Source organism: Candoia aspera, chromosome 16 (assembly GCF_035149785.1).
Source record: "Candoia aspera isolate rCanAsp1 chromosome 16, rCanAsp1.hap2, whole genome shotgun sequence".
Taxonomy (NCBI): domain Eukaryota; kingdom Metazoa; phylum Chordata; class Lepidosauria; order Squamata; family Boidae; genus Candoia; species Candoia aspera.
This window is the reverse complement of record NC_086168.1, coordinates 7,701,212-7,716,196: the sequence shown is the minus strand read 5'-3', so window position 1 is coordinate 7,716,196 and position 14,985 is coordinate 7,701,212. Positions and strand designations below refer to the sequence as shown.

General features: G+C 41.4%; 1 protein-coding gene across 1 annotated transcript in view; it reads right to left on the bottom strand.

Annotated features, from left to right (window-relative positions):
- Positions 1–778: 778 nt before the first annotated feature.
- The window catches only part of C5 (complement C5), a 42,426-nt gene continuing 28,219 nt past the window's right edge, over positions 779–14,985 (bottom strand). Inside the window, exons 26-41 of the mRNA XM_063316493.1 lie at positions 14,333–14,492; positions 13,380–13,475; positions 12,806–12,977; positions 11,919–12,124; positions 10,161–10,313; positions 9,156–9,218; positions 8,607–8,685; positions 7,864–7,918; positions 7,178–7,280; positions 6,732–6,809; positions 5,941–6,046; positions 5,466–5,552; positions 4,356–4,445; positions 3,591–3,674; positions 2,523–2,661; positions 779–1,376 (exon numbers count right to left, since the gene is read on the bottom strand). Of these exons, the coding sequence (XP_063172563.1) occupies positions 1,244–1,376; positions 2,523–2,661; positions 3,591–3,674; positions 4,356–4,445; positions 5,466–5,552; positions 5,941–6,046; positions 6,732–6,809; positions 7,178–7,280; positions 7,864–7,918; positions 8,607–8,685; positions 9,156–9,218; positions 10,161–10,313; positions 11,919–12,124; positions 12,806–12,977; positions 13,380–13,475; positions 14,333–14,492 (1,804 nt within the window). The 3' untranslated portion in view covers positions 779–1,243. The remainder of the gene's footprint in view (positions 1,377–2,522; positions 2,662–3,590; positions 3,675–4,355; positions 4,446–5,465; positions 5,553–5,940; positions 6,047–6,731; positions 6,810–7,177; positions 7,281–7,863; positions 7,919–8,606; positions 8,686–9,155; positions 9,219–10,160; positions 10,314–11,918; positions 12,125–12,805; positions 12,978–13,379; positions 13,476–14,332; positions 14,493–14,985) is intronic.

Sequence of the window (14,985 nt, the reverse complement as noted above, 5' to 3'; positions counted from 1 at the left end):
CTGTTAGGACAGGTATTTTAGCCAGCCCCCCATTTCCTGCAGTAGAAACTGCATTGGCAACCTGTGATTTACAACTTTCACTGAATTCTGGGTCTAGTGATATCTTCAGTGGCTTCGCTGTTGAGAACATATAACAAATTATCATACACACAAACACACAAACACATACGATCAAATATATCAGATATGAACATTTACCCTATTTTGAGTGATCTATGATGATGATGATGATTTTTTCGTCAGGAAAGAGTACCAGAACACCTTATATTGGCCGCTGGAATTCTTCTTTAGTCTTCCATGCTGGCTTTTGAAATTCCAGCAGGCATAGCCTACAATTTCAAGGAGTCACGAGGACTAGAAACTTTCGAATTGGCTTTTTTCAAGTTTAAGCAGTCACCTACACAAGAGGTGGGCAGCCTTTTGATTATGACGTTTAATGTTGGAGAGGGGAGGGTTTTAATGTCTTTAGCTAGCAAATTTCTATGGGCAGATTGTTTTTTTCTATGTGCACACATGCCTTCAGGTCAGTCTTGACTCCTGGCAAGCACCTGAACAAGTCTGTGCAATTTTCTTGGCAAAGTTTTCAGACGTGAAATCCTGCTGCCTCCTTCCTAGGGCTGAGAGAGAGAGGGACTGGACCAAAGTCACCCAGCTGACTTCATGCCTAAGGCAGGGCTAGAATCCATGGTCTCTCTGCTCCTCGTCCTGCACCTTAACTTCCAAAGCAAACTGGCTCTCATTGCTACATTCATTCCCAGCAAAAATAAAATGCAAATCATGAAATATCTTAACTTTTATTTGAAACTGGTGACAAAACAAAACAAAACAAAACAGAAAGGTGAGTTTGGGGTTGGTTTCTCGTCTTCCAAATCTCCATTTGGTCAATACAGTGTCTAATACGATATACACAGTTTCTAGGTACCACTTTTTTGAGGCGTACCCGTTCTTCCTGCCTTCTGATCTCTTCCTCACCTCCTGCACCTATTTCATCTAAGTGCCCCAAACTTGGAATGAAAGCAGAGAACAAACAAATGGGAAAGAAAAAGGGATCTGGGAATGAAAAAAGAAAACAAACCCTTTGAGGTATATGTTCTCTGCCTGCCAATGCAGAAAGGGAGGTTTAGGATAAGCTAAAGCATGATCATATTCCTATGTGCCTAAGATCCCCATGGACGTCCATAACAAATTGTCAAAAATGCCGATTTCAGGAAGCCTAAGACCTTTTGCGGGACTTTTCAACCGTTTAACAACCACTGATAAAGAGATCATCGCCAAATTCATCCAATGATTGTCTAAAGTCTTGGCAACCATCACATGCTGTATCTGAGGAAGGCCACCACTCAATCCATGTCATGTCATCCAAAGGATACTGGTATCTACAGGGAAGAGAAATGGCATTTTAAATGGACAAACAGGAGATGTTCCTGCTGATGGAGGCATCCCGGGTGGAAGACGGAAATCCGCTGGGTGTGTTCTACTGCACTATCACTGCAGGTTACAAGCCCGGTAGAGCTGCTGTAAAAAGCGTCAGCTAACAACACTGTGGTTAAACTCACTCCTGTGTCCTGATGTTTAATATCCTAGAGATTCACACACCTTGCCAAGGTGCAATGTAAGGGACAGGGAAAGATCCAGCGAAACCATATCGGGGCAGAGGTTAAACCAGGACAACCTCAACTCAGAACACAGCTGAAGTTTTCAGTAGCAGCCTTCTGCAATTCCAGCACTAGGATATGGACCACAATTTTCCCCCCCCCCCATATTCCCCAAAAGAAAAAAAAATGAAATTATGACCTCATTTTGCTCGGAGCGTCAAGAGAAATAATTTGGCTTCTCCGAAGTAATCTTTTGAGCACTTGTCTTCCATTATTTCAAACGCTGCTGCAAGCATCAACACTTCTCCTGTATACCTTTTAGTACTTTCAAACCAAAAACTGTCCTTACATACAATCGCACGGATCTCCTCCTCCTGTTCTTAGTTTCTACCCGAAAGAAGCTCCCCATCTGCACTGATGCCACTGCTTTAATGTTCTGCTTGGTGATTTTGTTACACGTCTACACAGCCCAGGTCTTGGACTTGGCTGTTCCACTTAACCAGAAAGATGAAGATGAGAACCATTTCAGCCTAGCATGCATGCACACAAAATGTTGCTTTGCAGAGATGTTCTTATTTAGGCTTCCAACCTTGCTCTTTTTCATGATTATTGTTACTCCTCAGCGGTATCCCTATTCAGTTTTCCACCCCTTTGTAGTAACTCAGTAGTTCATGGTTCCACAACTCAACTTCAATAGATTGTTTAGAAGTTCTTCCCTACTACATGCATATCTGGGCTTTCCCCAAGTGATAGATCCCTACAGCTGATTGTACATTATTGACAAGAAGCTCCTCTGAGTCTGTGATTGCCTTATATGGATAGTGTTTGTCAAAGAGTGTAGAGGCCTTTTAGAGGGCTAAACTGCCACCCTTTTCAAAGAGTTTTGGGTGAAGGACTGCCAGTCCACCAGAAATATTTTTTGCTTACTTGGCAAGGGCGCCCTCTCCTGTCTTCAAGGCCTCTTTTCCCATGATCAAGTAATTCTCCTCTGGATTGAACTGAATAGTCGTACAGGAGCTCTTTTTAACAAAGATGATTTCGGCATTCTTCTTGGCAAAAGTCACCCCTGCAGAAGAGTTGAAAGAATTTGAAGGAAACCCACAGACCAAACTTTCTGTCAACGGGGCCAAAACTATTTGCGGAAGCTCAGCAGGTTTCATGCAGAGATTTGATTTGGGGCTGCTTAAAAGGGGAGCAAGAAGGACACTGGATGGGTATCAACAAGCCAAACCATGGAACCTCATGGATGCTGGGGCCCCAACAGAGGCATCTGCTATTGTTCATTTAGTTACTAAATGGAGGCAAAATTAATTTTGAGCGAATTGTTTTCATTTATGAAATTTCACAAATTTCATAAACTTTCATTTATGAAAACCCCAAATCCCCCCGGGAGCTCCTGAAAGGCACACTGTTAACATAAAGCAATAATTGCATTCAGTATAAGATTTAAAATATGTTCCCTAAGCCAGCATGGAGAGCCTCAGTTGAGAAGCAGCAGATACAAGGAACTGGCCCATTTCTGCCAAAGTCTGCCATTGAGGGCACATTACCTCTAATAGTTACGAAGTGTACGTATTCTGAATGCAATTCAGTCTAGCTGTTTTATGGTTTTTATTGTTGTAAGCTGCCCAGAGTCACTTGCCGAGATGGGCGGCCGTGGAAATTGAATTAATTAAACGAATAAATAAATTGTGGTTAGTCCTGAGACCTCTGCTGAGATTTCCCCCTAAATATCTCGTCTTTTATGTTGTTTTCACTGCTTACATGCTTTTCTATGGATTCTTGCCACTATTAGATGCATTTTTAGGACCATATCTTGACTGGCAGATTGAACCATAACATTCAGGGAAGCGTAAACGTTGAAAGACAATGGCATTTCAGTGGGCACATGGCTCTGAGTATAGTAAATTGTAGAGTATAATCATCCGTGCAAGCTGCAGAGTAGCAGGAAGCAAAAAATATTGTTGCTTAGATGAGAAAAAGGAGCATCCTCACCTAGTTTATAGGGTTCCAGAAGGACTGCATTGTATTTAACAAAGCTTCCTTCTTCTTTGGAGGATTTGATAATCACTTTGTACACTAAGGGGGCAGAAAGCAGAAATAACAATTCATTAGATAAATGCCACCATCACATTTGCCCTGAAATCTACGCCTTTCGACTTGTCTGATAAGGAAGCTCTGCTTTTACAGGCCCCTCCCCACAGGTGCTTACAGAATTTGATTACAGGGTTCCGGAAATGGTTCTGGGGTGGTTTCTCAACACCCTAATCCACTGTGGATTTCTTGACGGTCTCTCCTCCACACATTGCGCGATTTGATTCTCCTTCACATTTTTCTAGGTCAGTGAAGTTGGAGAGGCTGTGATGAAATCCGGATGGAAGAAAGAACCTCGTGCATCCAGCGTGTGGGATAATAAAGGATTATTTCTTTCCCCCAGAAATTCCACCTGAATGATGTTCTACCATCAGGTCGTCCTTGGGGTCTCTGAAAGCATGTGCACCTGAAGTGCTGCCCAAATTCCTCCCCTCCTAAAATCCCCCAAAATGTCAACCTTCCTTCCCACAATTTGCTGCCTAGAAATGGGATCACGACATAAAGTTGGAAAACCTGCTTTAAAACTGAGCCTTGGGACACACCCTTGGGTGGGTCTTGTGGCAAGAAAGAAGATCTACATATCTCCAGGAACCATTTCGTGCATCCACTTTCTGGTGCCCCGTTCTTGTTTATGGAACTGTTTCCTTTTATACATGGAAGTCCTACCATAGGCAATGTTCTCCTGGCAAGCTGCCTCTTTCCGGGTATCAAAAGTTATAGAGTTGTCCAGTCTGGGCTGCATATGTCCACATTCCACTGTATTTTGAGGAAGCAGAAGAATCTTTTTAAGCAGGAAGGTGTCTTTGGAAGGGATTCTGTGTTATGCTTGACAAGGATGCACATGGTTGGAACACATGCCTCTCCTTAAACCTTAAACCCACGTTTTTCTTAAATTTCAGTCCAAGCAAGCAGACACAGAATTTTCTTTACTTTGGTGCACTGTTCAGAAGTATTTGGATGGTGCTTTATATTTACCTGCAATTCTCTCCAAAAAAAGGATCTACTGAGAATAGAAAATAGTTGCAAAAAAAACAGCAGCAACAACCCACCCGCTTCCCAAACAATGAATGATGCTCTGCCGCATTGCTACTTTATACCAACCCCGTGATCCAAAGAAAGTTATTCTTTTATCATTTTTATCGGAGAAATTTTTAACAAGGTAAAAACCATAAAAGAAAATCATAGTGAATAGCGAAAAAAAATTGAAATGGAGGAAGAACAAGTGAAAAACGGTATGATGAAATGGCTAAGAAATTTGGACCCAATATACTGATGGAACAATAGGCGATTAAAAGAACTGAAATTTACATTATGTTATAATCTAAATGATCCAAATAAAGTTCTATAGGCTTAAATCACTTTGTTCTATGGTTGTCTCGATCTGGTTTAATGTTTGTACGATTGGTATAATTTTGGGAAGAGGAAAAAAAAGTTTTAAAATTATAGGGTGATGCTGAATTATGTATCAAAAGCCAGCAATTACAGTTTTATGAAAACTTCAGTTATTAAGCGTGGAGTACCGCTAAAAAAAAAATTCACTGGCGAGATAGCACTAGTCTGAATTTAAAACCCTGAATTGAAGACTTATTTTCATTCTTGGCCTTTGAGTTGGCTCTTAATGACACATGGAGATAATTAATTTGCAATTTAAACACAGAGTTGCTTTTTAATACTTTCTTCTTAATATGTCATAATTTTAATTTTAATATATTTTAGTACCCTTCGGACTTTTGTTCAGGTTATGTAATTCAGGTTACTTTGGAGTAAGATACTTACCTTCCATACATTTGCATTCACTGCCTTCACATAGTTTAACAAGTGACTCTTCTCCATAAGCATTATAAAAGATCGTGCATCGTTTATCTGTAGAAACAAACAAACAAAAAGTTACATTCTTTTGAAACAGAGAGAGATTGATCGTGCCAGTTAGGTTAGGATTGGCAAGGAAAGAAAAGCAGGCACACAATTCTCTTGAAATAAGGTGGATTTCTGAGAAAGCTGAGGGCCAAATAAGATACAGCGTTCAACTCCGTAGAGCCGTGTTTCTCAACCTTTTCAACTTTAAGATGTGTGGACTTCAGTTTCCAGAATCCCCCAGCCAGCTAATACAAAGGTTGAGAAACACTGCTGTAGAGTAATCAATACTGAAGCCAACAGCCTAAATCCATCAACAGACTGGTGTGGTCTGAACTGATATGCCAAGCCTAGAAAGACCAGACTGGAGGAAAGCTGACCAAAATGAATTCCTTACCAGGGTTGTGATAGTCATACACAGAGAAGGTTCCTGGACTTGGCATTCCAACCCGGTAAATTTCAGTCATTCGGAAACCAACGCACAGGAAATTATTTCCGGGAATCTATCGGAATAATGTAAGTTCAGATGAATTCGTTGTAAGTGAAACCACAAATGACATTTATATACCCAGCCTCTTTGCACTGAAACTTCACAGATCTTCAGTGTGTTGCTGTATCAGCTCTTGTTGCGAGCCAATAGGACCTTAGTTAATTTCCAAAAGAAGATCAGTTACATTTGTGGGGTGTGCAAATCCACCACTGGCTGAGGAATGTGGGCAGAAGGAAGTTATTACACTCCTACTTGGGGATTCCCAGAAATTCTTTGGTGAAAGAGAATAGCCCAAATCTTTAGTCTGATCAGCAGCTCTGTTTTTACGAATATGGGCATCCAACTGCCACTTCCACTTGCATTTAACTAGGAATGCTAATATAATATGATTTCCACTGATTAAAAAGCAGGGCTTCAGAATATTGGAAAATACATTGATCTCCTCTACTGCCACAAGACTGGCAGAATGCAGTTATTTGCACTTTGAACAAACAGCTTAATCTGTATACAGGTGCAGTTTGCAGAAACCAGTTTCCTATGCTACCCTGCTCAACTTGGCTGGAGGGAACAAGTTCTATTGGACTAATCAACTGAGTTTTAATTATGCAGCTCGGAGATATAGGATGATCAAAAAATTATCGTTATTCAGTAACCGTTGTGAGAAATAAAACTATATGGCAATGCCACAGGAAACTTACCGAATCTACCTGCATTACCACGTGTCCATCTGGTGTTATTTCATATCCTGAAATCAGCTGGTCAACATTATTTGAAAGCTGAGAAAAAGAAGTGAGAACATTTGCCCGCTGATTTTGGACTGATACATTCTGGAAGAGTATCGACGTCAGTGAATAAAAGACTAACTTTTTAAAAAACATTCCTATTTTGTTAAATAGATATTTGAATCGCCATAGGGCTAGCTGTAGCCGTATGTGAGTTGATTAGAGTTCACAGTTTTGTGAATTTGTACAGGACAGTTTTCAACAACAAAAAATTATTTTGAGACTCAGTGTGTTTAGAAATACATATGTGTACTCAAAAATATATACTGAATTAAATACATATTTGTACTCAAAATATATACTGAATTAAAGTTTCACTACATTGCTTTTTTTTAAAAATTAGGGATGTCGAGATTACTTACAACAGACAGGTCCTCTGTATTTGCTTCCAGCCCACTGGGAATAGAGATATCTATCACTGCATGGGGAGAAGAAAATTGTGGTGTCCTCTTACGAGGTTTGTACCTACACAGAGTGAAAAATGGAAACAATAGCAACTGACTCCATGGGAGACAACCACTTTCTTTGATTCTGACATGGGCCATCTATGGTCGCTCTATGAACTTGTCACACTGTTTTGGGAGTTGCCATCAATAAAACCAACCCTTGATCCCAATGGTGGGGCATAAACTGTAGGATGTGAGAGCAGGATGAGAAAATTACAGAGGAACCAAAAATAAGCAAAATTACAGAAGAACCAAAAATAAGCAAAAGGGCAGAAGGTGGGAAAAGAGCAAGTCTCCTTCAAGCTGATCTGAAGTCCTGGTGACTTCATGAAGGCGTCTATGTTGCTTTCTTAGCAACAGTATAGAAATGATTGGCCTTTGCCTTCTTGAAGGATATTTTTTCTACTTCTCAGTCTAGCTTACAGCCCTAAGATCTCCTCGTGGTCTTTTCATGATTGCCTCCCATTCAAAAACTAACCATATTCTTCCCTGTATAGCTTCAAAGCACAGACTGAAAAAAATATGAGAGAACGTATCAAAAGTAACGACTCTTCTTCCTTCTCTTTCTGACACCGCAACAGCCTCAAGTTATCCAGACTTACTTTGCACAGGCGACCAACAGTCGGACTTCGTTGAAGAGCAGGTAGTACTTCTTTTCTGTATATGCAAAAGAAGGTGTGTGTTGTTTTTTTTTTAAAAAAATCAGGATTTCAGTATTAATTATCCAGCAGAGCATGAAGTGGCCAAAAACACCAATCCCAATTCCACCTATTCAGAGGAAAGAAATGCATTCTTGCCACCCGCCCAGACTGAAAAATTTGGGGCACTTCAGAAAGGAATTGTTTACAGAAGTATTTGCCAACCTGAGGCCCTTTTTTACCTTACAGAGGTCATCGGAGCTATGTTGGAGTAGAGCCTGTCTGTAGAGGTCAGTTACGGTAAATAGGATTGCTTTCAGGATATGCCCTAAAGAGCTTTATGGACAGAAAATTCCAACCTAGAGTTCCATAAGTGTTAAGCATTAAACTTGTTTTTATTTAGTCTGTGTTTAAAGATGATCCAAGAAATTCATAACTACAGCATTAATGTAAGTGGCCATCCCCCACTACTTAAAGAATCTCCAAGGAAGGAAGCCCCCTCACCTTTGCCTTCCAGGCTGGTCTTAGTAACAAATAGTTTTAGCGCTTAGTTGAAATCCCTTCTTTTGTCATGGACACAATCCACGGTGGGAGAAATAGGGGAAAGAAATCACTGTGCCATCCCTTCAGAGGTATGAAGGGAGTGACCCAATTGTCCCCTTAACTGTCTTTTCTCCAGTTTAATTTAAAAAAAAAGAGTTGCTCACCATCTCGTGTGACATCAATCTTCAGCTGGAAGTCACAAGCATCCTCAGAGACAGTGCTCTTATAATATACGCTCCTCAGCTGTATATGTCCAAATAAAAAGAAAGACGGAACCAAATTAAGGTGGAGACTTTGAACTCACCAACCAGTTTCTAGTTACTGTTATAATATATGTAAAATAGGTAAGTCAAAGGTTTAAATTTGTGAAGATCATCTATCCCAGATGACAGTAGTATTCTATCGACTACTGTATGTTTCTAGCCAATTCAATAACGAGACCTTCAGGTCCAAAACTAAAAAAAAAAACCCGATATCTTATTGTATTCTAGCCAAATGGATATGTTCAACCCAGATGTTGAAGGGCCTGAGCTCCAACACTCATTTTCTTGTTCATTCTCCCACATCCATCTGTCAGCTGGATTCACAACATGTTATAGTTTGGAGTGTTCTGAACAGGAGAAAGCATATTTAGATATTTGGGGTTCTGGATGCCATTTGATGCAAGAAGCACCATCAGAATGTAAATAAATGAAGGTGTTTTGTCCACGTACATTCACGAATGCTAATCCAGTGTTGCTCCCTGTGCGTACTCCTATACCTTCATTCAAGGGAGCCTAAATATGCAAAGAAACGGAAAAAAGGACATTAATCCCCGTTGCTGCTGTAGAAAGTTCTTGTTAAGCTATTATAAACTTGACCTGGATATTTTCAGCTACTTGATACACAGATCTTCATGGGAAATGAGGATTCATTAGAATCCTGGTTTACCATTATCTGTGAAATGGCTCGTTCACCTAGAGCAAAAAAAAAAAGCTAAGATGTGAAAGCTAGAGGATAGGAGGTTGGCTTGGGGAAGGAAGACAAGAAAAATGGATGAGGAAAAGCCAAAATGCCAAGAATGATCGTGGCATGAAAGGATTTTCCTACTTCATCTCTGAAATTTTGTGGACCATCATCAGCTTACAGGAGAAGTTTGTAGGTCATTGGTAGAATCCATGCCTTCAACTCAGATAACACAGATTCAATCTCAAGCATGAGGTATTCCCAACTTGGCCAAAAATTTGCCTCCCACACCAGGAGAAACTGTCCATGTGGGCTGGTACACCAACTAGACTACTTTGGAGGCAGAATCTCTGATTTACAAGTAACTCAGCTGGAGAATGGTTTCATTTCAAACTCCGAGGTGGCTTAGCTTCAAGAAGAACACATCGAAAATGGCTTGGGGAATGGATGCCCGTCTTTAAAATCAGGAAGGGGGAAAGAGGAATAGGGCTGTTCTCATGGGCCCAGTATTGAAATGTTTTTTTGAAGTGGGAAACTACCCCACTCCTCTTTTCATTCCTCCTGAATTTTGGGATTGTTTCTGCCCCCCACAATTCTGGAATTCTTTGGGCCTTTGGATTTCTTTATTAGAACCTTGTCTACCTGGCCGGGTTTGACCTTGTCTTCCTTGTAACCCACAAAAAAGTTCTTGGCCAATGGACCAACTGGATGAAAAGTCACTCCAAATATCTACTCTCCTTGATCTCCCACCCACCCCCAATTTATTTCCTTACTTCCACAGCCCTGCCAATGTAATTGCTTCTTGTGAGCTTGTACTCCTGAAAATCCCCGTGAAACTTGTAAGCCGCTTTGACGTTGATGTCCAGAGAAAGCCGTTTAATGAGGATGGAATATTCTGTCAGGCATTCCAAAGCACTAACAGTATCCTGTCAAATCAGCGAAAAAAAGGCAAAAAGAGACAAATCAGAAGTGAAGCAATCACATTGTTTATTCACTGAGAAAAATAAATCCTTTTCTCGTTTTCAGGGATGAGAAAATAAATGATTTAATCCCCAAAGGCAATAGAAAGAATATATTTCACCACCTTTTCTCCGTTCTTCAGGCCTGGCCTCTTCTGGATAGAAAGTCATAGTCACCTCCTATGCACAGTATTTTATAAGGTGTTTCTTATTAATGCTTTTAATTTAGATTTTTGATTTAGCCATTCGTTTAGCAATTAGTTAAGCTGCCCTGTTCATACATGTAGACTGGACATGTTTGTGTTTCCACTTTTAGGAAAGAGATTACAACAGGAATTTCAGGGAAAAATGTAGTTGCTAGTAAGTGGCCAGTTTGAACAAATCTGGAAGAACAAGTAAAATTTGGACACTAAACAGACATAATCTTAACTGCTGTGACCTGTTCTGGAAGCTGCACTTTAAGAAGGTATGTACATTTCCATTATATTAAAAAAATGAGTTATTTATCCCAGATGGGCACTATGATTGACAGTTGACTGAGAGATCAAAAAAACTTGACAGTCACATCACCCCCATCTCAACTCTACCAGAAGTCACCCTGGACATGATCAATGCCATCTCCGTACTATGTCCCAGTGTGAAATCCAACTGGAAAGGATCCAAATAATCCATAACTGAGCACTAGAACAGCGTACAACAAAATCCCTACAATATTAATATCATGAAAGGTGTCCATTTTGTACACGGCTCTTGAGCCTGTTATGGGATATCTGGTTCCTTTCCAGTTGGGTTTCAGGCCAGGACATAGTATGGAGATGACACTGATTGTGTTCATGGATGACCTTTGGTGGAACTGGGATGGGGTGATCTTTGCATTGCTCTGGTCCTGTCTTCCTTCTTGGAAGACACCCTGGGATGGGGTGTTGTTATCTTTGGATGTTTCTGCATAATTGTCCTTTTTAGTTTCTGTTTTTTTTATTCTGCTTTGGCCTTCTTATTTGATTTTTTAAAAATTGGTTGTTTTTACTGTAAGCAGCCCAGAACTGGTCAAGTTGGGCAACTCTATAAAACTGATCAATAAAATAAACAACAAACAAATACAAGTTAAAATGTTGATTGCCAGAAGCTGGAGATGAACAGATGCCATCAACAATCATGAGAAGTTGGGGAAAGCGGATGTAGGAAACTGCAAACCAGCCTGACTGAAATCAGCATCAGTTAAAACAGAACATGAAGTGGTTGGCAGGGAATATCTGGATGATTTCTTACTTGGAGCCCAAATGGGTTTAACTAAAAGTCATGCCAGACTACTTCATCTCTTTTTCTTAGTCACCAAGCACCTGACAAGGTTTTCCATGATACTCCTGTTCACAAAATGGTAATAAATGGGTTGAATGCTACTAGCAGTATGTTGTTCAGCAGCAAGTTAAGTCATTGTATTAAGTAAGCATTCACTGATGGTTGCACATCTGCCTGGAGGTCAACAGAATGCTGCAGGTGTTGTCTAAGGCTCTGAGATGCCCAACATCCTTGCAAATGACCTGGAGGAAGTGGGAGAGGGAAAGTTGGTACCTGTGTAGAATAAAATCCACCCCCAAATCTCTGCTCTTCTGTCAACCATCTCATGACTGGATTGGCATAATTTTGATCTCCTTTCAGCAAAATGGAAAGCAAGGCATAGGCAGTGGTTTCAACCATCTTGGCGTTACTCTCAGAAGGAATGCTTGCATCAAATTTGATGGGAGTCTCTTTCCAGAAACGGTACATTTGGGGGTTCTCTGCAAATGGGAAATAACGGAGATAACAATATTCACAGTAGGGAAGGAAGAATCCTCTGGCCAAGGAACCAAGGACCAGTGAGAGTATGTCCTCCTTGCTTCTTGTGGAAGTTGGAGAGGCCAGCCTGACCTGAAGACTAAAGGATAAGGGCTACTGGTGGATGGATGGATGGATGGATGGATGGATGGATGGAGCCTAGAAGATGAGGGCTACTGGTGGGTGGGTGGATGGATGGATGGATGGATGGAGCCTAGAAGATGAGGGCTACTGGTGGGTGGGTGGGTGGATGGATGGATGGATGGAGCCTAGAAGATGAGGACTACAGGTGGGTGGGTGGGTGGGTGGATGAATGGAGCCTAGAAAATGAGGGCTACTGGTGGGTGGGTGGGTGGGTGGGTGGATGGATGGAGCCTAGAAGATGAGGGCTACTGGTGGGTGGTGGGTGGGTGGATGGAGCCTAGAAGATGAGGGCTACTGGTGGGTGGGTGGGTGGGTGGATGGATGGAGCCTAGAAGATGAGGGCTACTGGTGGGTGGTGGGTGGGTGGATGGAGCCTAGAAGATGAGGGCTACTGGTGGGTGGGTGGATGGAGCCCAGAGGATGATGGGCTGCTGGTGTTTATAAGGGTGTGCCATCATCACCAGGTGAATTGGTTTGGAATAAGTAGGTCTGAACTTTACCTTTCACCAGTGCTTCATTTTTTAACCGAGTGTAGGCTGAATGAGCGGCAGGCTGGTTGACCTTTGCTAGAGTTAGTGCATAGGTCACTATGGCCAAGACAAAGGTGTTCTGTGAGGATTCGATGTTTTCCAACAAATAAGTGACAGCTCTGTTTTTAGCATCTTCATATTTCTGTAAAGGCAAAAGACTTATTTTGCTTGGTTGCACATTGGTTTTTCACACCCCGCCTTTCTCCCAAAGCACTTATGGCCACAGCATGCAGGGTTCTTCTCCCCATATTACCCTGAAAAATATCCCATCAGATGGATAAAATAATAGTGACGGGTCTGAAATAACCGATACAGCATTATGCTCCTCCATTTTTAATCTGAATTCTGTCACCATCTGCTTCTCAATGCAAAGGTCAAACTATGCCAATATCGTTAAAGCAGAGCTGGGCAGACTTAAATCCTAGCAATCTCTGGCAATCCTTGGCAGAGCATAAACATTGGTCAAAAAGGATGCTGAGTTCTGACCAGGGTAAATCCATGGCAGCAGTGATGCCGCTGATAAATGGAAAGTGGACACACCCACCTGGAAGGGGCACGGGTCCCTGTTTTTTTCAAAGGCAATCAAGGAGAAGGCTGTGAGATACAGACTGTTTTCTTTCTGCTGATCACGTAATGTCCCCTTTGAAAAGCAACACACAAGTTAAGGCTTAGGCAAAAATCTATCACTGCCCTGATTCTTAGCTCCCCGCATACATCGTTATACAAATTAACCACTCAGTCATCAGTGCAGAGAGCAGTCATGACAAAACTCTACCAGAAAGGATCCCCACCCTTCTGAAACAACCAACCCATCTTTGAAAGCTTCACCCAATCCAACCCAAAGCTACTGAGACATTCTCCATCCAAATTTTCCCAAACCCTGTAGACAGGGGAAGTAGTTTCAATCCCAGATCCCTGCGCATTTGGTATATGCTCTGGTGTATCATTTTAGCTAGACAACACTTGGTTCCGACGTATTATTTTTTTACTTTTTCAGTCGTTCTGGTCTACGACTGCAGTAATAACAAACCGAAAAATAAACCAGACTAAATTCTATTTATCATGCGCTGCTTTCTGTAACATGAGGGCGTGGATTTAATGGAACACAGGTGGAAAGAACAACAGATCAGGGCTAATCCGTGAATCCTAGTGCAAAAATGCCAGAGGAAAACTCTATACAGTGCAGTAACAAAATGTAAGGAACAACTTTATCCTATCAGAAACATGGGAAATGCAGGAAGGAAAATATACACTCTAGGAAGCCATTACAAAGTCTTGAGCAACAATATGTTGGAAACAAGCTGGACTCAACAGGATTACAATTCTGGGTCTTCTGCCAGGCTAAGAGTTCTAGCTGAGGGCAGGGGCATCAAGCTATTTATTTATTTATTGCATGAAGGAAAGGAGATATAATATTTTCTCTTCCTTCCACAAACTGAAGCTCAACAGAGCAACAGATGAATCTTGGTTCACCTAGTTTTTAGTCTACTTCCATACCTGTAGCGTTACTGGCTTGTAATCTGAGACTTCCCTGAAAGATCCATCATCCATTTGACAGATATCAATCATCCATCTCAGAGAGTCACACACCGAAGTTAATTGATGAGGCACATATCGCCGAACTTGTCCAAAAATCCTTAGGGCGAACGCTGTAAGCCTGCCATACCAAAGGATAAAACTGAGTTTCTTCCTTTCTAGTGGCAGATTTAGCACGATTAAAAAGAAAACCCACAGAGGGGAAACACAGACAAATCCTGCCCCTGTTCACATGTAGGGCTCAACCCCACTCACTTTACTTCATTATCTTCAATCCTCACCCTCCCGAAAATATAAAGCCCAGCTTTCAGCTATTAAAAGGGTCTTCACTCATCCATCATAGCTAAAGACGTTGGCCATGTGATCCTTTCCTTATTTCATGATTGTATTTATTTTATCTGTCAATAAGAGGCTCTTAGGGAAGATGAATCTATATAATGGGGCTGCTCCCTTGTGTCAGACTGGGAAGCCCCTTCTCTCCCAAAAAAATGATGGAATGATCCAGTAGCTAAGGGAAGAAAGCACTGCCCACTCATAGAAGCCTGAGAAGATGCAGAAAGCTGGTGTTTGGAGTCTGACCTAGCAACATTTTTAGAGCATTTACAGCCATGACC